The sequence below is a fragment of the Oncorhynchus mykiss genome, chromosome 8 (assembly GCF_013265735.2).
Source record: "Oncorhynchus mykiss isolate Arlee chromosome 8, USDA_OmykA_1.1, whole genome shotgun sequence".
Classification (NCBI taxonomy): Eukaryota; Metazoa; Chordata; class Actinopteri; order Salmoniformes; family Salmonidae; genus Oncorhynchus; species Oncorhynchus mykiss.
In genome coordinates, this window is record NC_048572.1 from 59,295,194 (window position 1) to 59,319,914 (window position 24,721).

Consider the following 24,721-nt stretch of genomic DNA (forward strand, 5'->3'; position numbering starts at 1 on the left):
TTTCTGTTTCTGCAGTTATGTTTTTCCATCTCAAGGCCAAACACCGGCTGTGTTCCAAATGGCAGCCTATTTATTTTAGAGCGCACAACATTAGACCAGGACCCAGCACTGGTCAACAGCACACATAGATCTGGCAACATCTCTGTAGTTTGGATGACATCAATTATGTGGTCAAATCTACCATCCTGTTCTGTATTTCATGTCAAAATCCAACCATGATGATCTGCCTCATTTGCTTTATAGACAGACAACAAAAGAGAGGCGGAGAGAAGGATGGATGCATGAATGGATGGGTGGAGTACATGAGCCGGCAGTTTATGGACGTTCTCACCTGGTATGCGGTCTCCCTCTATGATAGGGTCTGCCACTGTGGTGTCACCTGTCAGACACAGATGGGCACAGTCAGTGGGGTTCATGGATCAGAGGGTGGGTCAAACCCCCAGTCAGGGATACAAACACAATTGATGGATAGATAGATCAGATATATTAGACAGATAGACATTTGTTTATTTGGATCCCCATTAGTAATTGCAGAGGCAGGAGCTATTCTTCCTAGGGACCACAACAAAAGACAAAACATGAATACACAAGGAGAGTAACACAAATGTAAAATACAACGATATACAAACGATAAATCCTCTAGGGTAGGGTAGAGAAGAGTGAGCGAGACATGATGAGGATGGATAGATAGAGAAAGGGTGGGTGTGAGAAGGAGAGTGGGATGACGAGAGAGAGAGCAAGGGAGACTGGTGGTCGGCACCTGTTGGGTCGTAGTCCTCCCCTCCTGCTCCTGTTCCTGTTCCACTGTGACAGCTGGCCTGCTCGTCGTCACACTCTTCTGACGTCGGCGCGGGCGTGGTCACAGACGCGGTCGTGGTGGCAGCGAACGTGGTCACAGCAAACGTGATCGCTACAGGCGTGGTCGGTGGGAGAGTTGTGGGCTCTGGAGAGGGAAGGAGAGAGGAGAGAGTGAGTGGGGTGGAGAGAGAGAGAGAGAGAGAGAGAGAGAGAGAGAGAGAGAGAAGAATCCTTCAGGGAAATGATACCTCTGCTGTTTGGTTGTGGTAAGCAGCCAGTTTACAGGTCAACCTTTGTGATTGGATTAGGGGATATGGCCATTTGTTTGATTTTAGATGTTAATGACACTGACATGGTGAAACCAAGCAGGCTTCCAGGGCACATGGTCTGGGTGGAGATAGGAAACGATCCGGTAACATGAGACTGTGGAGTGAGGCTGGTTGCTACTGGTAGCAAGATCGATACAGAAAGTCGGAGTGTGGAGAGTCAAGTGTGGAGAGTCTGGTAGCTGCAGAGGGGTTGGAATCAAGGTGTGAAGGAGAATTGGGGAAATAATTAGAGTAGATTGCTCATAGTGGATTTCCCAATGTGGCCCTGTGAGTGTGTGTGAGTGTGTGCTTGTTCCCAAGTGAGTGTGTGTTCGGATGCTCTCGTGCTCTTTCTTTGATGTGGAGATCATATTGATTGAGACAGATAAAGGGAGCCACCACACTCCCTCTCCTCTTTTTTCCACCTCTTCTCCCCTCCTCTCCTCCTCTTTTTTCCACCTCCTCTCCTCTCCCCTCCACTACCCCACTAACTGATCCTCATCTTCCTCCCTACTAGGGTAAGCGGTCTACTAGCGGTCTAAGGCACTGCATCTCAGTGCTAGAGGCGTCACTACAGACACCCTGGCTCGATTTCAGGCTGTATCACAACCGGCCGTGATTGGGAGTCCCATAGGGCAGCGCACAATTGTCCCAGCGTCGTCCGGGTTTGGCGGGGCTAGGCCGTCATTATAAATAAGAATTTGTTCTTAACTGACTTGCCTAGTTAAATAAATGTTCAATTAGTATTATTATTTTTTATTATTTTTTAAAATAACACTAGTTTGGTCCAAGATCTGTTTGTTCACTCTGTTGCTGTCGTTGTTAAGCCAAAACTGTGTGTGTGTGAGATGTTTGCACTATCTCACCCTGGATCTCACAGCCCAGCAGCTCCAGTCTGAGGCCCAGGCCCTCGGGGGTGGCTCTCTCTGGGTAAATCCTGAGGAAGCGAGTAAGCAGAGGGCCCAGCGTACGCAGCTCTGGGGTGTCATGGTTCTGGTTCCCAATGAAGATCTGGAAGAGAGAAAAGGAACGTTTGTTAGTTAGGATTCACACAGACACTTGCATGCATGCAAACACACACACACACACACACACACACCTTGAGGCTCCAGTCTATTGAAAAAGAATCGACTTTCTATCAAAACAAAACACCTTTCTTTGAAGACCTCTAGGATCTATGAGTTCCTCCTTAATATATTATTTAAAGCGAGAGGACATGTGAAAATGGTTAGCCCGTGCGGTGAGCAGGTAGTGGGAGTCCGGGACACCAGGCCTGCTACCACCATGGTGCCAGGCCCTAGGTTCTTAAGTTTCCCTCTAAAACCCTCAATCAAAGTGAAGCCTGGTGTGGCAGCTTGAAAAACATTCTCTCTGCCTCCCAAATGGCTCACTATTCCCTATAAAGTGCACTACTTTTGACCAGAGTAGTACACTGTATAGGGAATAGGGTGCCATTTGAGATGCTGCCGGGATGTATGGCTGAAGCCACTGAAATAGACTTCCTCTCTATTCGTCTTTGAAGATTGGAGGCTGGAAAGGAGCTTTATAAAAAGACACAGGAAACAGGGCAGGGGGATATCTAGGGCGGCATCCCAAATAGCACCCCATTTTCTATGCTGTAAACTACCTTGGACAAGAGGCCTATGGGCCCTCGTCCAAAGTAGTGCACTACATAGGGAACAGGGTGCCATTTGGGACACAAATAAGATCTTCCTCTGTCTGCCATAAATCAGGAGTCCCACCATCTGGAATAGATGGATGTTCAATGTCTTGCGACCGTGACAGGGAGTACGAGGAGTACTGCTGGATATTTGGACCAGCTAGGTGCTGATGGCTTCCACACACTGACATGTCATCCTTGACTTGACCAACAGGATATGTTGCGCTCTTGTCAACATCAATCTTGGCAACATCCTATATGATCGGAATGATTTTCTATTGATCAGTGGGTCTCTGTGGGAGGAGGTGAATTCCAAACATGAATTCTCAGGCTGCTTCCCTTACCTTAGGCTTGGCATCGTTGTCTTCATTCACCATGGTCCAGTCAGAGCCGTTGCTGCTGTAACCCACCTTGAACCTCTTCATGAACACATTCTTGTCTCTATAGAATAAAAATACAACTTTATTGATCCAGAAAGACACACAAACACACACAGGTTCCAACTCTCTGGTTGCTGGCCCCCGACTCTGTCCTCTAGGCTACCTACCTGTGGTGTCCTCCCTGGATAACCAGGCCGCTGACCAGCTTGTCCTGGCCCAGGTCCACCTGCAGCCACTCGTTCCTGAAGGGCTGTCTGGTCTGTTGCTGGGTCCATCCCGACCTCCCTGTTAGCAACCTGGCGTTCTCCGGTACCCAGCCACGCTCCGCGTGCGACGACGCAGTGACCTGGGCATCTGAGATCTGTCCGGAGACCATCCCCAGCATGCCTGAACAGGGGTAGTCTGTGTTTGTGAGTGTGTGTGTGTGTGTGAGAGAGAGCAAGAGAGAGAGAGAAAGAAAGTAGAGAAGGGATCAGATTGAGGTTGTGTCCTCATGGGCTCTGGCCAAAAGTAGTGCACCAGATAGGGAATAAGATGCCATTTGGGACACATACACTCAGTCCTGAGATCTTTGTGAGTTATTTTGTGATTTGTCTTTGTGGGAACTACCCTGTGTGTGGGTGTGTGTGTGTTTGTGTGCGTGTGTGCTCCCGCGTTTGTGTGGTCATGTGTGTGTATCATACGAGGTGGCTGGGCTGAACTCAGAGGCAGTATAACTGGAGGACAGAGACAGACGGTCTACATCCTCCCTGTGTCATTCCAAGCTCTTAATCATCTTGTACAACACACACACACACACACACACACACACACACACACACACACACACACACACACACACACACACACACACACACACATACACACACACACACACACACACACACACACACACACACACAGCCCTGCAATGAGGAACAGAGTAATACCATATTTATAATGTTCTCCTGCTGAGGGAAATAAGAGAGGATGGATTTCTGGGAAGAACCAAGTGCTGCGCTTAGTAATATCGTAAATACTGGATGTACGATGACTCAACTTGCCTTTTTGCTGTTTTCCATTGCACTTTTACAATGAATAACTACCTAGCATGACCCTCGACCGGCTTTGGAAGCAGTGATTATTCTAAATCACAAGGCTGTCTTCTGCACAGCCAAGTACAGGATTAATTAGATTTCTTAGAGTACTGGAAAGCATGGTAAATAGGGTCTAGATTAGAATGAAAATGTGTGTGTATGTGTGAGTGTGTGTTTGCGAGTGCATTTGTGTGTGTGTGTGTGTGTGTGTGTGTGTGTGTGTGTGTGTGTGTGTGTGTACCTGAGGTCTTGCAGCCGTAAACCTCGAAGCGCATGCATATGCCTATCTCCCAGGACATGGGTCTGATGCGGACGTAGCGCGCCAGAGTCTGCTTGGGCAGGAACGACCTGGCCACATCTGTAGGGTTGTGGTTCCCCTGGAAAATCTGGAGGAGAAGAAGAAGAAGATGATGATGATGATGATGATGAACAAGAAGAAGATGAAGAAGAAGATGATGATGATGATGAAGAAGATGTTGACGAAGAAGAAGATGAAAATGATGAAGAAGATGATGAAAAAGAGGACGAATAAGAGGAAGAAGATGATGAAGAAGAAGATGAAAATGATGCAATCGAAGAAGAAGATGAAGAAGAAGTAGAAGATGAAGAAGATGAAAAAGAAGAAGAAGATGAAGATGATGATGAAGAAGAAGATGAAGAAGAGGATGAAGAAGAAGATGAAAAAGAGGACGAATAAGAGGAAGAAGATGATGAAGAAGAAGATGAAAATGATGCAATCGAAGAAGAAGATGAAGAAGAAGTAGAAGATGAAGAAGATGAAAAAGAAGAAGAAGATGAAGATGATGATGAAGAAGAAGATGAAGAAGAGGATGAAGAAGAAGATGAAGAAGAAGATGATGAAGAAGATGAAGAATAAAAGAGGAAGGAGATCATCATGATGTCCAGCAGAAACACATCTTCTGCTTTATTCCAGAAGAATAGAGACAAAATCGTTTACATCAGTCACATATGTTAAATAGAAATGTCTGAATCTGTTCTGTAAAATAGGACAGATTCCCCTGGTGTTTGTTGTCCAGAGTACAAGAAATCTGCCCTATTGTGAAATGTGTGGTTTTGATTTCCAAATCAGACTGAACCCAGTCTTTCTATTACTCATGTATATAACCTCTCTAGATTTCTTCCTTCTGGGGAATTTGTCCTGGCCACTGTTCTCTTGCTTCTCCTTTACCTGCTCTTTGGGTTCTAGGCCGGGTGACAGTAAAGACCTTTATGATAATTTAAACAAAAGGTTTAAAAATGATCTTATGAGTCAGTCTTACCTTCTGCTTGGATCCCTCCTTTATTGTGACCCAGTCCTCTCCATTGGAGCTCACATCCACTTTGTAGGAGCGGACAAAGTACTCCTTCTTGGTTTCCTTTGAGATGGCGCCCTGTGTTCCCACGGCTGAGACAAAGCGGAGAAATCCCAGGTCCACCTGGCAACACAAACCAAAAACACCCAGTTAGCTTGAACCCTGTTAGCTCATGCATTAGGCAAAACAGAGATAAAGGACTGAAATACAGTATAACGGTATAATGGTTGCAGTATAACTCTCAATGTCCTGCATGTGGATGAGCATCATATACAGTGGGCTTAAAGGCAGGAAGTTGCCAACTAACCTGCTAACCGTGTTAGAAAAGATCTGACAGAAGCCACTTCCAGCTACCTGTTGGGGGCAGCTACTGACAGAGCCACTCATGATGTGGTCTGTTAAGTGGGTTGTCAGTGTTGACCATATTAAAACACTCTGTATGAATGAACATAGAGCCTCTGCCTACTTTCTGAGCAAGGCGAGGCCTGTTAGGCCGATTGTGGGGGACAGGACGGAACCGGTGGGAAGGCCATAATGCCTCTGACGGTGAAAACAGGAGCGTTGGCCCTTCCTCTGGGAGCAGGGTCAGGTCCACAGGAAGTGAGCTCCACCGCCTGGCCTGGCCAGCAGAGCAGAGAGAGAGAGACTCCATTGTCTGTCTGGGGAATTCCTGAGCTGCAGGGAGCAGCTGGTCTCTTTAGGGCTGTGTCCCAAATGGGATGCAACCTATTTCCTATATAGTGCACTATTTTTGACCAGGGCCCTCTATATTGAGAATAAGGTGTCATTTGGGACACACACCCTGGTCTCTCAAGGGCACAGGGAAATGGAAGGCAGGGCTGCCTGCTGGCCACCCTTCTGCTCTGGGCTTCATGTATTAAATATTTATGTACTTTAAACCAGGTGGGGCTTAGTACGGTTGGTTGCTTCATGATATTAGTGTGGGTGTGTTTGTGTCTGTGCTTTTGTCTTGAGTCGCTTTTTTTGCGTCATCGAAGTAGAGCATCTTTCTTTCAGAGAACCGTTAGAGAGAGTCTTTGAGATAATATTGATTTATAGCCTAAAAAACGGTGCAGCTCCCTGCCTTCTACTTTAAGGGGGTTTAAATGATGATTTATGTTTTTGAGGTAGAGGTATTTTGAGGTTGATGAATTTTGTTATGATGAAGTATGCTATAGTGCGTGGCCCACTCCGCAGCATGGTGCAGCTAGCCAGAGGCTGTGTCACAAATGGAACCCTATTCCTTACAGTGCACTACTTTTGACAAGAGATCCGGTCAAAAGTAGGGCACTTTGTAGGGAGCAGGGTGCCATCTGGGACACAGACAAGTAGTACTTCATTAGTCTTACTTCAGCTGAATATAATGACTTACCTAATTCATGCGTGTGTGCCATCAATACATACAATTCTATTATTGAGTCAACAGTTAACATTTTATTGATACTATTTCCAGGACACATTTTTTTACATTTTTATGTCGTCTGGCAGTAATGTGTGCTTTTGTCACGTTCTGACCTTAGTTCCTTTGATTTGTCTTTGTTTTAGTTTGGTCAGGGAGTGAGTTGGGTTTTCTATGTTGTGTTTTGAGTTTGGCCTGGTATGGTTCTCAATCAGAGGCAGGTGTCGTTAGTTGTCTCTGATTGAGAATCATACTTAGGTAGCCCTTTTCCACCTGTGTTTCGTGGGTGTTTCTTTTCTGTTCTGTGTTTGTATTTCACCGTTCAGGACTGTTTTCATTTCGTTCTCGTGTTTTGTTATTTCCTGTTCGAGTATTTGTTTTCATTAAAAGAGAATATGAATACTTACCACGCTGCACCTTGGTCCTCCTCTCTCTCTCCCAGCAGCGAGCGTTACAGCTTTAGGCTCCTTTATGACGAATCTTTGGCTGTATAGGTAGTCTGCTGATTTAATTGGATCATCTTGGCTTTTATATTAAAGCGATATATCTAGGCCCCATGTCGATAGCAAGTTTCCTCCGGATGCCACAGCTACTGTATGGATGAAACTGCCAACCCATCACTGTGCGTAATTTATCCCCAACCTGGCCGTTTTTGAATTACAGTGAGATTGACATGTTATTGAAACCTGTGAAGTAAGCTTATGCAGGAAAGGTTTCCTTCCTCTCCAAAGACAAAGTATTTATAGAGGCGTACTGCTTGAGGAGAAACGTTTGTCTCGGGTCTGTGACGTTGGAAACCAGGAAAGGGCCGTACATCTGTAGAACACATTTGGGCCTGGCTGCTCTGCGAGTGAATGTTGTTAGCGGAAAGAGATGAAAACAAAGGAGTCCTCAGAGACTGTTGGAGGAGTTCCCATCACCCTAAGAGACAACACGAAGGATGCGATATTTAGGTCCCATAATATGATCCAATGCCACTTGTCAGGAAAAACAAATCAGAATCATACTGGAAGATTTATTATAGACTGAGCGTGGCATTTTATTTAGGAAAGTTGGGCATCATGGTTGAAGACTGTAGAAGAATTCAATTGTCCTGGTATGCTTTAGTCATTAACTAGTTATAAAACTGCACATTTTTCTCTCCGCCCCATGGCTAAATGAGTAGAATTGGATGGAATTACTTGTAAATTGCAAAATCTTCTGGTATGGATGTGGGCACGCAGACCCACAAGCCACCACTGCCTCTCATGATGAGTTCCGTTTTTTTTGTGGCCTCCACTCCCGTCAAAGTTGCCCATCTCTGATGTAGAATATGTTAACATGATCAAAAGCGACAAGCCACACCCTCAACTGACCTCACCATGAGTGCCTCTGTCACTTTAGAGAACCTTGTTCAGTGAACGTCGTAGCTTTATTTCCCCTGCATGTGGTCAGAACCCTTTTCTTGTCCTGATCTTGTCCAGTCTAACCCCACAGTTATGACACAGCACTTTCGTGACAAAGTGGGTCACAGCAGTCAGTCACAGCAGCCTAGCGCTGGTTACAAGCTCTTTCTCTCCTCGCCAGAAAAACACCAATATCCTGTTTTGAAGGATGTGCCAATGTTTTTGTTCAAACTCATTTAGTCACAGTCCGGCTGATGAATGCAGCCGTGTCTGCATCCCATTGTTTTCTCCATTAAAGGCCTGAGCAGAGGGTTTTATTTTCAGCCACAGAGTGTCAACGCTGCCAAGTGTTGAGTAATTAGGAATATGGGAGAGTAATTAGCATCAGTCCTTTCATAGAGGAAGTCTGGCCAATAGGCTTGGCCGGCCGCTGCAGAGTTCATGTCAGATAGAATAGGAAACGGCGGACAGAGTGTTCAGCTCAGAGGTTTCTATCATAATAAAGGGCTTTGGTTTGGTTGCGAGATCAACTTGAGACTGGGACTGAAGCAGAGCAACAAGGTCTTTCGTGCCAAGACAACCCAGGACACTGTCCACAACTCCTCTGTACTCAAGTGGACTCAAGCCCATGTGCACTCAAGTGGACTTTGCCTTTGGCAAACAATCTCAGCAGTTTTTAATTTATACAGATTTGTTGTCGGGCTCTTTAATTACACTGCTGTGCATGATTCTCAATTGTATCACGAATACCATTGAGTACATGGATCAAATGTTCAAGTGGCTCAAGGAGTCTTAACAGCGTGGCTTGTGTGCTAGAAAGGGGTTGCCATGACTTTGTTGAAGGCGGAGGGGAATATATAGAAACTCTAGGGGATTTACCAGGATAGGCTATAAGGAATGTACAGCTCTATGGTAACACTACAGCTTCACCATAGAGTGCCAGTTCCCAGGGGTCCTCTGTCACTCACATAGCCCACACAAACCCATGCAGAGTCACACACACCCACACACTACAGTAGCAAGTCCATCTGGGGCTTGACGTTCCCAGGGGTCCTCTGTCACTCACACAGCCCACACAAACCCATGCACACACCACACACACCCCCCCCACACAAACCCATGGGGAGGCTATTTCTTCCTCTCCCAGAGAGTTCGGGAGTGAGGCCAAAAACAGGACACTGTGGTGCCTTCCCATCCTTTAGACTGTGTTACTGCATTATTCTGTGGTCATGTAATTATATACCCCGATTTACAGACTTCCCATGATTTGAAGCGCGACACATTTGCAAAATGCTTTGGGGTCAAACTATGGGGGAAGTCCATTTGATAAATATGTTTTTTTCATATCAGTTCATATCAGTTATTGCATTTGGTTGTATTAAAATACATGACGTATTATTCTATTCTATTCTATTATTATTATTCTATTCTGTTCTAGTAATGCAATCTTGAAGTACATGTTCCTGCTCTGTTCAGAGTTATTGGAGTGTGATTATATTGAAAGACAATATAACCACTTTACTGCTGGAGTTCTGTTTTGGGGGAAAAAACACGGTCTGTTCAGTTCATCGTGTTTGGAGTGTTGGTGTAGAGTAGTGTTACAGAATAGCCTCATGTAACAATCTGCATTTACAACAAGAAGCATCCCCCTGAGGGTGTTGCTACCTTTACCAAACTAGATTATAGAAGTCATGTCCCTGTTAGACAGTGTGTGTAGGAAGGAGCTTAATCAACCCAAATGCCAACTAGTCTAGTCAGTCTGGCCTCTCGATCACAATCTGTCTTGTTTGTGACTTTATGATGTTTATTTTTCCAAGAATGTCATTCTTGAACACCCTCATGACCTGTGCTGCAAGGATCACACACACACACACACACACACACACACACACACACACACACACACACACACACACACACACACACACACACACACACACACACACACACACACACACACACACACACACACACACACACACACACACACACACACACACACACACACACACACACACACACACACACACACACACTTCTCATTAGGGATGCTGGCAGACAGCCGTGACATTGGTTCAGACTGGTGGAGACAGACCTGAGTTTCCCACACTGTCTGCCTACAACCCCCGGACTGTGTGGATACATAGAGAGATGCACTCTTAAAACTTTTCACTATGACAGTAGCTGTCCCAAACTGGTAGCGGTGAAGGACAAAACACACAGTCCGGGATGAGTCTAGAATAACCAACTGTTGCTCAACCCAGGGCTTCATGTGCAGCCATGATGTTTTACACGCACCAAAAGCATTGGTACTGTCACTGACACACATATGTAACTCTATTCACCTATGTAGTGCACTACTTTCCAACTGTTTTGGACACAGATGCCACACATGTAACCCAGCTGCCCCAGGGCTGTCTCTTACCTGAATCCACTCTCTGCTGGAGTCTTCCGAGGGGGTCCAGCCATTCTCTTTGTAGTTGAGTCTGGAGCGCTCAGGAGACCAGTTAGAGTTGTACTGAGAGGAGGCAGTGATCTGATCCGAGGTGATCGCCCCTGACTCCATCCCCAGGCCCTCCACACACTTAAATTCTGTCAACAGAGATATAGAACCTGAGTTACACTTTATTTGGACAGTCCTCTGTTGATCAGTGTTCCTCAATCCTGGTCCTGGGGACCCAAGGGGTTGACGATTTTATTTTTTGTCCTGGTACTAACACAGTGGTTTCAGCTAATCTACTTATCATTAGGTGTCTGAGGGCTAGGGAAAATGTTTAATGTGCATCACTTTGGGTCCCCAGGACAAGAATTTGAGAAACACTGCTATAAATGTTTGACAGATTAAATCATCAATAGACTATCAACGGCAACTCTGTTGTTAAATAGCAACTTTTTGTGGTTGTGGTTAGAGTTAGGTTTTGGGGTTAGAATTAGGGTGAGGGCTATGAGACTCCATCCTCTGTCTTGTCCTGTCGGTCTCTAAAGAGATGTTGTGTGACTCAGGGAGGTCTTGGCCTCGAAGACAACTTGGAAGAGAAATGCAATGGGAAAGAACTGTGTCTTACTGGAACTAAACGCGAACTTCCTCAAGCCTCTCTGAACTGAGTCAGAAGAAAAGAACAGCACGTTCTTGTGTATCTCAGCTGGAGCCATTCAAAGATGACACATCTAGAACCTTCCGTAACGAGCCACACTGAGTACACCACAGAGGTACTGGGTTGACTAACTCTTGACATCTCTAAAATATCACACACACACAAACTAGAAGCATCCTTTTTTAAAGTAGCTTTTTTTTCAAGATATGCTATTAATAAGTTAATAATGTCAAATATTATTATGAGATTCCTAAAAGCAAGCGTAGGCCCACACATTGACACAAACAATGTCATGTCTTTATTGAATTACAGTGTAATACGTGTTTTTCTTTACTTATTTTAAATGTTGCAGGATGAAAAAAACAAACATAGAACACCATACGAACACACACACACACACACACACACACACACACACACACACACACACACACACACACACACACACACACACACACACACACACACGCACATAATATTACTTCCCTATCAGTCGGTTTGGAAGTAGAAATGTGTGTGCCGAAATGTTCTTAAAACTGTTTAGACTTTTTTTTCCCATTACATGAGAGGAAGGCGGATGGAATGTAATGTTGTCAGATATCAGTATTCCTCCTGTTCCCCTGATGACTTAATCTTATCACTTGGAACACTCCATACTGCAGCTTTGATCACATTAACTGTTGAAATAGTCTCTGATAAGGTCTTTCATTTAGATTGCAATGATATGTGGATATTTTGAGGTTCTGCCGCTGCCTGCTGAGAGGAGGGAACAGAAGTAGACTTATGAATAGAAATGGTAGAATTAACAGAAAGCTGAGAGGAGATGGAAGGAGGGGCAGAGACTGTTTTTACTCTCTGGGATGGGGTGTCGTAAGTCCATCCTGGCTCTGTGTGTTTGTGAGGCATTTAGACCCTGTGTCACCAGTCAGCCCCACACACCGTCCTTCCTGACCTCCCCCTCCCCGCCCCCATCCCAGCTAATCCCCTCCCTGCCCCCATCCCACCTACTGTGAGTGCACTTAGTGTTGGACACTGTGGCCCCGGAGTTGTATACAAGTACGCCCCCTGTGCAGGATGCTAGTCTGTGGCATGGCAGTTCTGACTGGGACAAGGTTTAACGTGAGGTAGGCTGTACTAACCCTCTGGTGTCTGTCCCTGTGGCAGGCTCTTCTCTCTGACAGTGTAATTGGCTGAGAAGCCCTCTCTGGCGATGGCGTTGTCAGTGTTGATGGTCATAGACAGGATCCCAGTGTAGGATATGACCCGTCCAGGACTGCTGTTACCACAGTACCGCCCGATGTGGGGACCCACTGGGAGGGAGGAAGGGAGGGGGAGAGAGAGAGAGTTAAGGAAATAGGAACAGAAAGAGGAACAGAAAGAGGAACAGAAAGAGGAACAGAAAGACAATAACAAAGAGTTATGTCAACTCTATGACAGTAGGTGCCAAGACAACATCATGATTCAGCTACAGTGAGCTCCAAAAGTATTGGGGCAGTGAATTGTTTGTTGTTGTTTTAGCTCAATACTCCAGCACTTTGGATTTGAAATGACACAATGACTTTGAGGTTATAGTGCAGACTCTCTGCTGTAATTTGAGGGTATTTTCAGTCCATACAGTATCGGGTGAACCGTTTAGAAATGTAAACACTTTTTGAACATACTGTAGTCCTCCTATTTTAGGGGGCCAAAAGTATTAGGACAAACTCATTCAAGTGTATTCAAGTAGTCAAAAGTTTAGTATTTGGTCTCATATTCCTAGCACGCAATGACAAACATCAAGCTTGTGACTCCACAAACTTGTTGGAAACATTTCCTGTTTGTTTTGGTTGTGAAACATTTCCTGTTTGTTTTTTCATATTGTGTCATTTTAGAGTCACTTTCTACTACTACCATGATAACGGATAGTCCTGAAGGAATCATGAATAATGATGAGTGGTTAGTTACAGACACACAAATATCATACCCCCATTACAATAACAGGGGAGGTTAGCATGTTTTTTGGGGGGGGGGATAACTTTCTCACTCATAATTTTTCCCGATTCATTCAGGATTATCCGGTATCATGGTAGTATCCACATGAATGTAGAAGTGTTTTGAAATACACTCCATTCTTATTTTCAGTCAAAGTGACTCCAAAATGACAGCCAATATATAACGTGTATGGCACAGAAAAAATGTCCCTCATCTCCAATTATGTGTCCAAGTAATATATTGAATGTTACTTCCTTATTTTGTCTCCATTTCCCTCTCTTTTTTGTCAAATGTATTGTAACAAAGTAAATAACTCTCTGGGATATAGGCTACAGTGTTTGGTCTGCTATCTGGACTGTTACACATCTACACACCGCAAATACAAAGCTTTAGCAGACACCGGGACAGACAACATGTTTATTGAGAGGCCTGGCAGGCATGTATACAGCACTAGCCCAGCTATGAGGAGCCCAGCTATGAGGAGCCCAGCTATGAGGAGCCCAGCTATGAGTTGTGTGATAGTTTCTAAAGGGCTGTGCCAGTCCTGTCTCGAATGGCACATTATTCCCTTTCTAGTGTTCTAGTTTGGGACGAAGACCCTAGCCTGGCAAGGCCCTAGTATAGAGGGAGTCTCAGGGAGACAGACAAACAGTGTGCCTAGCTAGGCACCACTCTGATGCTTTTCAATGTACATTTCCTCCTCTTCTCTTCTCTTCAGACCTCAGACCAATCACACAACAATGGAGACCGGGCAAGGCATTCCAGTGAAAAACCATCACTGTAGACCATGAATAGTGTAGGTTCTGCCTGTCTCCTTAATGTGCTAAATCAATCTGTGTGGCCTGGTGGGTGAAAACAACAGCACTACTGGCTGATGAGACAAATCTGTTTTTCTTTCTTCCTCCATCTCTCTCTTTGGCGATCTTTTTCATTCTCTCCCCCTATCTCTTTCTTTTTCAACACAAGCCCTTCACATTTCCCTCCCTCCCTCTCTCCCTCCCTCACCTGCAGGGAACCCGTCCCAGATCTCCAGCCAGTCGTAGCGACACAGTGCCCCGGGTGGAGGGGTGGTGTCAGGCTCCATGTCGAACGCGTCGAAGTCCACCACGATCTCTGACATCTTGGGGGCGATGACCATGAAGGTGCAGTCCAGGTTGTTGGGGTACTTGTCTGGGAAGCCTGGCGTCTTTATTACGCCCTTGGATGAGGTGAAGTTTCTGGAGCACTCAGGCCCTGTGGAGAAGTTGAGAGAGGAATATGTATTGTATGTTAAGCGTTGCATGTCATTATTCTGTTTTGATGAATAATATTTGCATCAATGGCTGTAGGTTTTTGTCTTTAAGCTTGTATTAAATGTATTAATGCTGTTAATAAGCTCCATTCTTATATGCCTGTAACAATAATCATAGTTGATTAACAAGAAAGGTGTTGCCATAACTAGAATGTTGTAATTTAGGATTATTTGATGGGCCACCGTCATAAGTGGTTCATGGGCCCTGAGTCCATTTACTCCATTATCACTGAGGTGTCCACTGAGTCTGTTCCTATTGGTCATACCCTCGGTGCCACTAGCTGGCTATGTCTGTGTTTTGACTGGGGGGAACCGTCTGGTATTTATTGACTGCTGCAGTCAGACACAAACGCTCTGGGTTGTTTTTGGAGACGTCGCCCAACAAACCCCTCACCCCAACTACACCTCACCCCAAGAAACCCCTCACCCCAACTACACCCCACCCCAACAAACCCCTCACCCCAACTGCACCCCACCCCAACAAACCCCTCATCCCAACTTCACCCCACCCCAACAAACCCCTCGCCCCAACTACACCCCACCCCAACAAATCCCTCACCCCAACTAAGCCCCACCCCAACAAACCCTCACCCCAACTACACCCCACCCCAACAACCCCCTCACCCCCACTGCACCCCACCCCAACAAACCCCTCATCCCAACTTCACCCCACCCCAACAAATCCCTCGCCCCAACTACATCCCACCCCAACAAACCCCTCACCCCACCCCACCCCCAATGAGTCTCAGTCAGGAAGAGACCACTCCCCACTGTGAAGACTGAAGAGCTCTTTTCATGGTTGCTCTGCTGAAGAAGTGGCCTGAAGAAACTATCTGGCCCCTGTACACATTCAGCTTCTACAACTAATGTACAACATGTTCGATACAACGGTTCTGGTGACACAACAGAGAGCTTGCGCTGTCTCCGCAATGCTTTGTGTAATTATTTTACACAATTGTATCAAAACCATTGCTCAAAATGCATAGTACAGTGTACAGGACCTATGAGCCTGTTGGTAGACCCCCACATGCCTATGAAGACAGACACAGTTCACCTCAGTCCAAAAGCCAGGGAGTCACTCGACCCTGTCATAAAGGGACGTGCCTCTCGTGTTGCCCGGGCAAGATGTGGACCTCTGTTGCATGAGAGCACGAGTAATTTGTGCCGCTCGCTACCATGCCAACTTGTTAACATCGCTCCCGCTACCTCCCTTGATGTTGACACAAGCGGCGTCATTTACATGGGTGACATGATAAATGGCATCGAAGGAGGAGGAGTGGGCAGGTTTTGATCTGGCTCAGGTGGTGTGTGTGAGTGAGAGAGAGAGAGATTATCTTTCCTGCACATACGCCCATCAACAAATCTCCTGCCAAACTCCACCCACTTTGATGGAGACCCTTCCCTATCTAAGCCACAGTTTGATGTGGTTCTGTAAAAATGGCCGTCTTTCAAAACCACAAGACGTGTTTTTGGTTTGAGGAATGGCAGTGAAACGACAGTGAGAGGAGAAAGCTAGACAGATATAGCCTTACGGTTCTGTGGAGGACCCGGTGTGTATCATTTACACGACCATTGATGCATATTATGTGGTCAATGAGAGGAGGAGCTCTGGCAATGGCGGGCAGATGTGCTCCATTTGTTTGTTGTATCCCAAATGACACCCTATTCCCTATATAGTGAGTGCACTGCTTTTGACCAGGGCTCTGGCTGAAAGTAGTGCACTACGTAGGGAATAGGGTGGTATTTGGGACGCAAGCCATATTCATTAGTCACCCTGACGATATGCTATCTTTAACACAAATGGTGCTTGTCGTCATCACGAGAGCCGTTTACGACCATTTCCAGTGTTGCGTTTCTCTCTTTGTAATGGTAGACTTGTAGTCAGCGCCGTAGCTTGGTTTTTCACAGTATATTACATTGGTAAATGGGAGCATAGCCATAGAGGGAACAACAGGGCAATATGCTTTTGCGAATGTAATGGGTTTTTAAATGTGACAAGAGGGGACTCCAACATGTCATGGGATTATGTAGGCGGGACAATTTTTAACTCATACACTTGGCTGTGTCCCAAATTATACCCTCTTGTACCCTATATAGTGCACTACTTCTGACTACAACTTTTCGAAGATACAGTGCACTATATAGGGAATAGGGTGCCATTTGGGGCGCACTCTTGGTTAAAACAACCCACATTTGGCTGCCCCCCCCCCCCCCAACCCACCCCACCCAACTCCCCCCGCCTCTACCTCCCTCTGCTGTTCTAGATTCAGATTCAGCCTATCCTTGCCAGAGCATCCATTTAATGTGTAGGTCACCCTCAATCCTCCAATGACAAACAGCCCATTAACTAAATGAGCCTGGGGTCTCCTGCACCTGTCTGGTACATCCTCCCTACTCTCTCTCTATATTTCTCTCTCTCTATCTCTTTATATTTCTCTCTTTCACCCTCTCCATCTCTCTCCTCTATCTCTTTTTATCTCTCTCTTTCACTCTCTCCATCTCTCTCCTCTATCTCTCTCTTTCTCAATTCCCTCTGCCTCCTTTCCTCCCTCTCTCTCTCCTCAACCCCCCCCCCCCTCTCTCTCTCTCTCTCTCTCTTTCTCTCAGTGAGACTTGAGCCTGTAAAACCTTGAACAGAAGACTCAGCCTCTTAGTGCCAAATCCTTACTCCCACTTAAGTCGAATTTTCCCTTAGTCTCCCGTTGCTATCAATGAATCACTAAGTGAACATGTGACTTAAGTGGAAGTTAGAATTTGCCCCTAAGACGTTAAGTCTGTATTTGAACAGAGGGACACAAGTAATAACACACAATAGTTAGAAATACTTTACAAACGGTTCAACACCATATCCAAAGAGGCTGACCTGTCTTGAAGACCTCGTAACGTACGGAGAATCCAGCCCCGTGGGTTTCGTAGTCGGACACAAACTTGATGAGAAGCTGGCTGCCACTTGAGATGATAGGGGAGGGGGCGATCTTCCCACAGAACTTCCCCAGGGTTGGAGCCTTCTCGTCCCCACCGTTAAACACCTCCACATAGTCATACCTGAGGAGAGGACATAGGAGAGGATCAGTATAAGACTTACTGTACAAAACTGCTGCTGCTATAGCTAACAATAGTGTGGCAGTAGTAGTAGTAGTAGTAGTAGTAGTAGTAGTAGTAGTAGTATAAAGCCTTGTCAGAGCCAGAACGACCCGTAGAAAGGCCTCCCGAGTGGCGCAGTGGTCTAAGACACTGCATCGCAGTGCTAGCTGTGCCACTAGAGATTCCGGGTTTGAGTCTAGGCTCTGTCATGGCTGGCCGCGGCCCGAAGACTCATGGTGCGGTGCACAATTGGCCCAGCATCGTCTGGGTTAGGGGAGGGTTTGCCCGGCAAGGATGTCCTTGTCCCATCGCTCACTAGTGACTCCTGTGGCGGGCCGGGTGCAGTGCACGCTGACACGGTCGCCAGGTGTTCTGTGTTTCCTTCGACACATTGGTGCGGCTGGCTGCTGGGATAAGTTGGCATTGTGCCAAGAAGCAGTGCGGCTTGATTGGGTTGTGTTTCGGTGGACGCACGGCTCTCGACCTTCGCCTCTCCCGAGCCCGTACGAGAGTTGCAGCGATGAGACAAGACTGTAACTGCCAATTGGATACCAAATTGGGGAGATTTAAAAAAAATAATATTAAAAAATAATAATAAAGAACGGGCTGGAGACCATTTATTGTTTCTATAGCGTGAATGCGGAATTGAACCCCCAACCTTTGAATCTCAGACTGGACATTAACATTTACATTTTAGTTATGTAACTGACGCTCTTATCCAAAGCGACTTACAGTTAGTGCATTCGTCCTAAGATAGCTAGGTGGGACAAGCACATGTCACAGGCCTAGTAAGTATACGTTTCCTCAATAAAGTAGCTGTCAGCCAAGTTAGAGCTAGAAAGGGAAGGGGGGGGGGGGGGGGGGGAACACACCTGTTGGTTCAGGAAAAAGGCCCCAGAGTTGATCAAACAATACGGAAACAATAATCAGTTTGGATTCCAGGCTATGTTGCACATAGCGTCATTCCAAGACCAACTCAGACAGCGGTTTGGGTTAATCATACAATAGCTCTGCTCCTCAAACCCAACTCCTTTGTTAGGTTTAGAGATTTGACCACACGCCCTCAATCTACTGAGATGAAAAGCCTGTTGTAGAATGCTATGGATGGATGATATGGGAGTTGAGGTAACTACTGAGGGTCTATACCCACTGGGAGGGTTATAATAACAAGACAACGAAGATGAGGAAACATGAGAACGTTTGTACTCCCACGGAGCAGTATGCTCCAGGGGGGACTTCATCTGCCTCTGTTATCAGTGTTCCATGGGAACCTCAGACAATATCACCTCACACATTATCGTCCCATAAATTATCGGCTCATGCATTATCGCCTCATACATGGTCACTTCATACATTATAACCTCATACATTATCACCTAAAATATTATCAGTTCATTCTTATATAGACCATTTCCTGTGCCCTACCACTCTGGGTCAGCTAACAAAGATAATTCTCTAATCTCTACAGTACTAGAATGTGCGTACATGTTTGTGTGTGTACTGTAACGTCTGTGTGTGAATGTTTGAGAACAAGCGGAGGATAACCCAACCCTAATCTCGGTTACCCAGAAGTAAAGTTCTCGCGAAAGTTGTCACTCCCGTTTAACGTGAATCTGTCCACAAAAGATGAACCCAACCCCAACCCTTCTGTTTTATACTGTACCTAAATCCATTAAACGTAATTGGGTGTGAACTGTGAAGGCACTCTCTCTCTCATGTGTGACCGTGTGTATGTGTGTGAAATGCGGAGATGAAATGATGAGCTCATGGTGCCTGTTGGAGAACATACTACTTTTTTTCCAGGCACAGCCGAGCCAACAACCCTTTTCCTTTCTGAGCCAGCTGTGGAAACAGCCTCTGCCTGGCCTGCAAAAATAAGTCTAGGGCTACGCCCCAAATGGCACCCTATTCCCTATGTAGTGCCCTACTTTTGACCAGGGCCCGGGTCAAAAGTAGTGCACTATATAGGGAATAGGATGCCATTGGGGACGTATCCTAGGCTTTACACACAGCTACTTCATCAGCAAGTTTGCCCAGGAGTTTGATTCTGTACGTAGACAGCCCCATCATGGTACATTGGCAGAGGAATTTCTCTCTGTGGACAAGTTGTTTTCTCATGGCTAAGAACACAAGCCCTTGTAAAAAGCTGTTGACGTGAGGTTTTAGACAATGCCCTTTTCAAGGCAACTACTAGAGGCCAGGTTTGTTCTCTCATTGGGCTCTCAGGCACCTCTCTGGGGTGTGTGTTTGTGTGTGTGTGAGAGAGTATATCTTTGTAACCCAGCCTGCTAACATATGGACAACACGTGAACCAATAGTATCTACTCTAACCACATGAATCAATGTGAACACACTAACCGTTTTGTTTACCCCACGGATCACACATAATGGGATCAATATGTAAAATGAAAACAGCAACACTGCAAGTACTGGATGGTACTCAAGGGTGAATTAGTATTTTCTGAATCCTGTATAGTTGTCTCTTCCTAATCCCATGGCTGCTGTCTAAGCAGGCTTGATGACGACGGCTGTCTCTGTCCCACTCCGCCAAAAAACTCCCCATCCTCGGGTGGATTAGAGATCACCAATGAAGGGTTCCACCTCTCCTCTTTTTAATTTCCCTGTAGGATTCACTGAGGGTTCTTTTTGCTGCCTGTGTGGAAATAGAGGGGGAAGGATGGGGTTGCTCATCCTCCTCAGCTGCTTGGCCCAATTGAACTGCAAACGGAGTGGGGTTGGGAGGACGAGGAGAGAGAGACAGAGAGAGAGAGAGAGCGAAAGAGAAAGACAAAAGAGAGAAAGAGAGAAAGGGAGGGAGGGTTTGGTGTCTGTCTGCACCAGCAGGGAGGCACAGTGTTGCATTCTGTTCTAAGACACACCATCTGTAGGGTTGCATCTAATTTTAGGGCCGGGGGAGTGACTAGGAGTGAGTGAGTTTGTCCTGGAAGTGTGTCTCTGTCTCTGGCAATGGTGTTACAGCTGTGTCTGGCTAACGGTATGTCTGACTGTGTCTGATGAGACATTTTCCATCTGCCCTGGAGCAGGACCCAGCTGAGACTCAGACAGAGTGTGTCCGTCCATCGACAGTTTCCAGTTTCCAGCCTGTTTGACACCGCAGGCTGAATTAACCCTGAGCGTGGCTTTGCCAGTGGAATCACTAATGACTTGACTTCTCTAGCGAGAGGAGAGGAGAGGATGGAGGGAGGCTGCTAGCCTTGCAGGCACACTGATTTATTCCCAGCGTGTATTTTGTGTGTGTGTGTGTGTGTGTGTGTGGTGTGCGTGCAAGTAAAGAAAAGCTGGCCGGGCTTGTAAACGTTCCCATGATGCCTTCCAGATGATAGATGATGGAGAGAATATAGCCGTGGGGAGGGTAAGGTAACACAACTAGCATAGTCCAAATGGTAATAAGATATATGATATAGGAGGACAATTATTGTGTTAGAATATCACATTCAGTTGTTAAGGAAGTCCTTACTTTAGGACAAGAAGGTTACTACTGTTTTAAGCCCCAGATGGACGTGCTATTGTAGTGTGTGTGTGTGTGTGTGTGTGTGTGTGTGTGTGTGTGTGTGTGTGTGTATTTGTAGTGAACCATAGCAAAGCACTTACCAGACCATTCTCCTAAGAGGGCATAAATAACCTAACCAGCGATTCTACTGGACAATAAGGGGGAAAGTAGTCTATTTAACAAGTGTGTGAGGATAGATTTTTGGTTGGTTAATAGGGCTGTCTCAGTGAGCAATGAAAGCCCCAGGTCAGGCCTGTATAGCCATCTGCATTCTACCTCCCCATGGTGCTGCTTTTACGAGTCCATCTGACTGGGGCATGATGCAAATGAATAAAAATGGCATACATACACAACATCACTGAAGTGCTAGGCACTAGTGCTTTACAAGAGGCCACTTAAAACGCTTCCCACAGGTCAAATAAAGCCTGCCGTGAACAGAATGAATAGATTTTATAATGCAGTGTTCATTTAAACATTGGAAACACATTTTATGCCCTAAGCTGTGACTGTCTGTGACCAATAAACTAGTCAGGTGCAAAGATTGTCGTCATAATTCATGTATGTTTTATGTTTGGAGTTTGATTGATGGTATTGTTTGATTATGAGGATCTCTTGGCTGGTGCATTAACTACGACGTGTTTTTATAGGTGATCATAAGCTACACAATGTACATAGGTAGAGGATAATAGACAGATTCCCTTAAGGACCAGACAGGACATTGCAAATTTCGGCCACGCGCAGGTGATCCTCACCTGCTGGGTGTCGACAAAGAATGTACCATAATTACCTGGGTCTTCAACAACAGAGCGCCATTTTACAGGTCTAGCTAAGGTGTCTAGAAACAGCGTAAGCCACTGTTAATGAGCACAACGTTACAAAACACCTGTCTGTTCAGGCCTTGAACAAATGCAGTCAAATTGAACCTAGGGGGCCAACCACTTAAATGTGTCACTATACCAAATGCCTCAGTCAGTGTACCGTTTAGGTTAAACAAACATTTAAAGTATGTACCCAAGTCTAAATACTGAAAATTTAACGTATATACCTTTGAGAGTTAACGGGAAAAGAGCCCTTTGTCAGATGACACACCGTCTACCCTTCTACACATTTAAGTGAGTTAAGCGAAAGCAATAAACACTGTCAGTCTGGCCGCGTTTTGACATGGTTTTAGTATTTGTCACCAAGACAAGTTTATCACCCCTTTCTGCCTGAGCCTGAGGGGACATACCTCACAGAAACGCAACCCACTCCCCCAAAACATATGATGTTAATTAACTCAAACTCACCACCTCAACCTCCTCTCAACCTCCCCTGGTAATGGCCTCCTCTCCGCTCAGCTTGACAGACAAAGGCTGCATCCCAAATAGCACCCTATTCCCTATATAGCACTCTACTTTTGACCAGTACCCCATGTAGGGAATAGGTGCCATTTGGGACGCAGTCCGGACAGATAGACAGGCAGGCAGACAAACACTGTCACCTTCTCTCTGAAAGAAAAGCAGTGTTCCCTAATGGGGCTTACTGGGCTGTGTGATTCCAGCCGGCTGGCCACAAACACCTCTGTTTCAGCCTTGTAGTGTCTGACTGACCCCGAGATGGAAACATAGACATGGTGACTGGAGTCCTCATGATGATTGGTGATCAAGGCTATTTTTCATCCATATTATAGCACAAAAACGTACTTATCAATACATTAATGTTTGTCCTGGCGGTCATTAGAACGATGTCAATAATCAATTTCTACACAGCACACCTGAAAAACACAAACACCTTTGAGTTGATTCACAAGAGTGACCAGACCATGTCCACTCTTTTCTATCCACATGGGCAGGCAGAGGACACAGCAGTAACTCTTATTTTTAGACTACAGCTGTACTAGATCTGATCTCCATCCCAAACAGCACCCTATTTACGATTCTAGTGCACCACGGTCCATAGGGCTCTGGTCAGAAGTAGTGCACTATACAGGGAATAGGATGCCATTTGGGACACAAGTCTAATCTCCAACTCCTCCACAGTCGTGTGGAGAATGAGTCAAGTATTCAAGACGTATGCTGTCCTCTCCAATGATGTATATAAACACTAGATTGCTGATGCTATGTATTGGCCGATGAGATGTGTTTCGAAGCCACTTGTCACCTCAGTAGGAGCAGTCCTCCATAGGAATTAATATAACTTATTTCATTTAAATGTTTCAAGGACAAAATGACATGTATTTAAGATTTTTTTTAAATGTTTAGCTCACATTATATAATTTTTTACGTATGCATTAAGGTGTCTAGTGGAATAAACGTGGTAAAAACAAATGTAGACATTAATAAATGCATATCCATAGCTTCCAAAATCTTTTTCACAATGGAGAGGGAGAACCAACATGGAGACACAGTGGCTTCAAAACAGTGTTCGCTGTATATTATGCACATTATGAACACCTGCTCATTCCATGACATAGACTGACCAGGTGAATCCAGGTGAAAGCTATGATCCCTTATTGATGTCACTTGTTAAATCCACATCAATCAGTCTAGATGAAGGGGAGGAGACATGTTAAAAAAAGTATTTTAAGCCTTGAGACAATTGAGACATGGATTGTGTATGTGTGCCATTCAGAAGGCGAATGGGCAAGACAAAATATTTAAGTACGTTTGAACAGGGTATGGTAGTAGGTGCCAGGCACACCGGTTTGTGTCAAGAACTGCAACACTGTTGGGTTTGTCACGCTCAACAGTTTGTTGTGTGTATCAAGAATGGTCCAGCACACAAAGGACATCCAGCCAACTTGACACAACTGTGGGAAACATTGGAGTCAGTGGAGGCTCCTCAGGTGGAAAGGGAGGACCATCCTCCTCAGTGAATTTCATAAAAATAAAAATAGAGAAACATTAAAAATGTTATCCTTTAAAGATAAAACTATACTAAATATATTCACATCATCAAATAATTGATTAAAACAATGAAAGTCTACAGTAACTCTGTACCATGGTGTAGCCGGAGGACAGCTGGTTTCCGTCCTCCTCTGGATACATTGACTTCACTACAAAACCTAGGAGGCTCATGTTTCTCACCCCTTTCATAGACTTACACACTCATTATGACAACTTCTGGAGAATGTCCTCCAACCTATCAGAGTTCTTGCAGCATGAACTGGCATGTTGTCAGCCTAATCAAAGGATCAGAGAATCAATCCAGTACTGAAAGCATAAGCTCCAGCTAGATAGCACTGTAGTGCACAAAATGTGGTGAGTAGTTGACTCAAAGAGAGAGAAAGACAATAGTTGAACAGTTTTGAACAAATTCATTTCTTAACAAATTAAGGAAAAGCAAGAGTGAGAGAGAGATTTCATATTTTGTAAAAAATAAATAAAATAAAAACACTTTCACTTAGCTAGCGAATGCACCTAGCTAGTTTATCCTACTCCAACACCGATCTGAAATAGAGAGGGGTGCTAA

At 45.3% G+C, this 24,721-nt stretch overlaps 1 protein-coding gene across 1 annotated transcript in view; it reads right to left on the reverse strand.

Annotated features, from left to right (window-relative positions):
- LOC110530240 (neuropilin-1a) overlaps positions 1-24,721 on the reverse strand; it is a 51,535-nt gene that overhangs the window by 8,539 nt on the left and 18,275 nt on the right. Inside the window, exons 3-13 of the mRNA XM_036985814.1 lie at positions 17,540-17,721; positions 14,391-14,618; positions 12,554-12,724; positions 10,745-10,911; positions 5,503-5,658; positions 4,464-4,608; positions 3,314-3,548; positions 3,111-3,207; positions 1,973-2,117; positions 761-943; positions 332-379 (exon numbers count right to left, since the gene is read on the reverse strand). Coding sequence (XP_036841709.1) covers positions 332-379; positions 761-943; positions 1,973-2,117; positions 3,111-3,207; positions 3,314-3,548; positions 4,464-4,608; positions 5,503-5,658; positions 10,745-10,911; positions 12,554-12,724; positions 14,391-14,618; positions 17,540-17,721 — 1,757 coding nt within the window. The remainder of the gene's footprint in view (positions 1-331; positions 380-760; positions 944-1,972; positions 2,118-3,110; positions 3,208-3,313; positions 3,549-4,463; positions 4,609-5,502; positions 5,659-10,744; positions 10,912-12,553; positions 12,725-14,390; positions 14,619-17,539; positions 17,722-24,721) is intronic.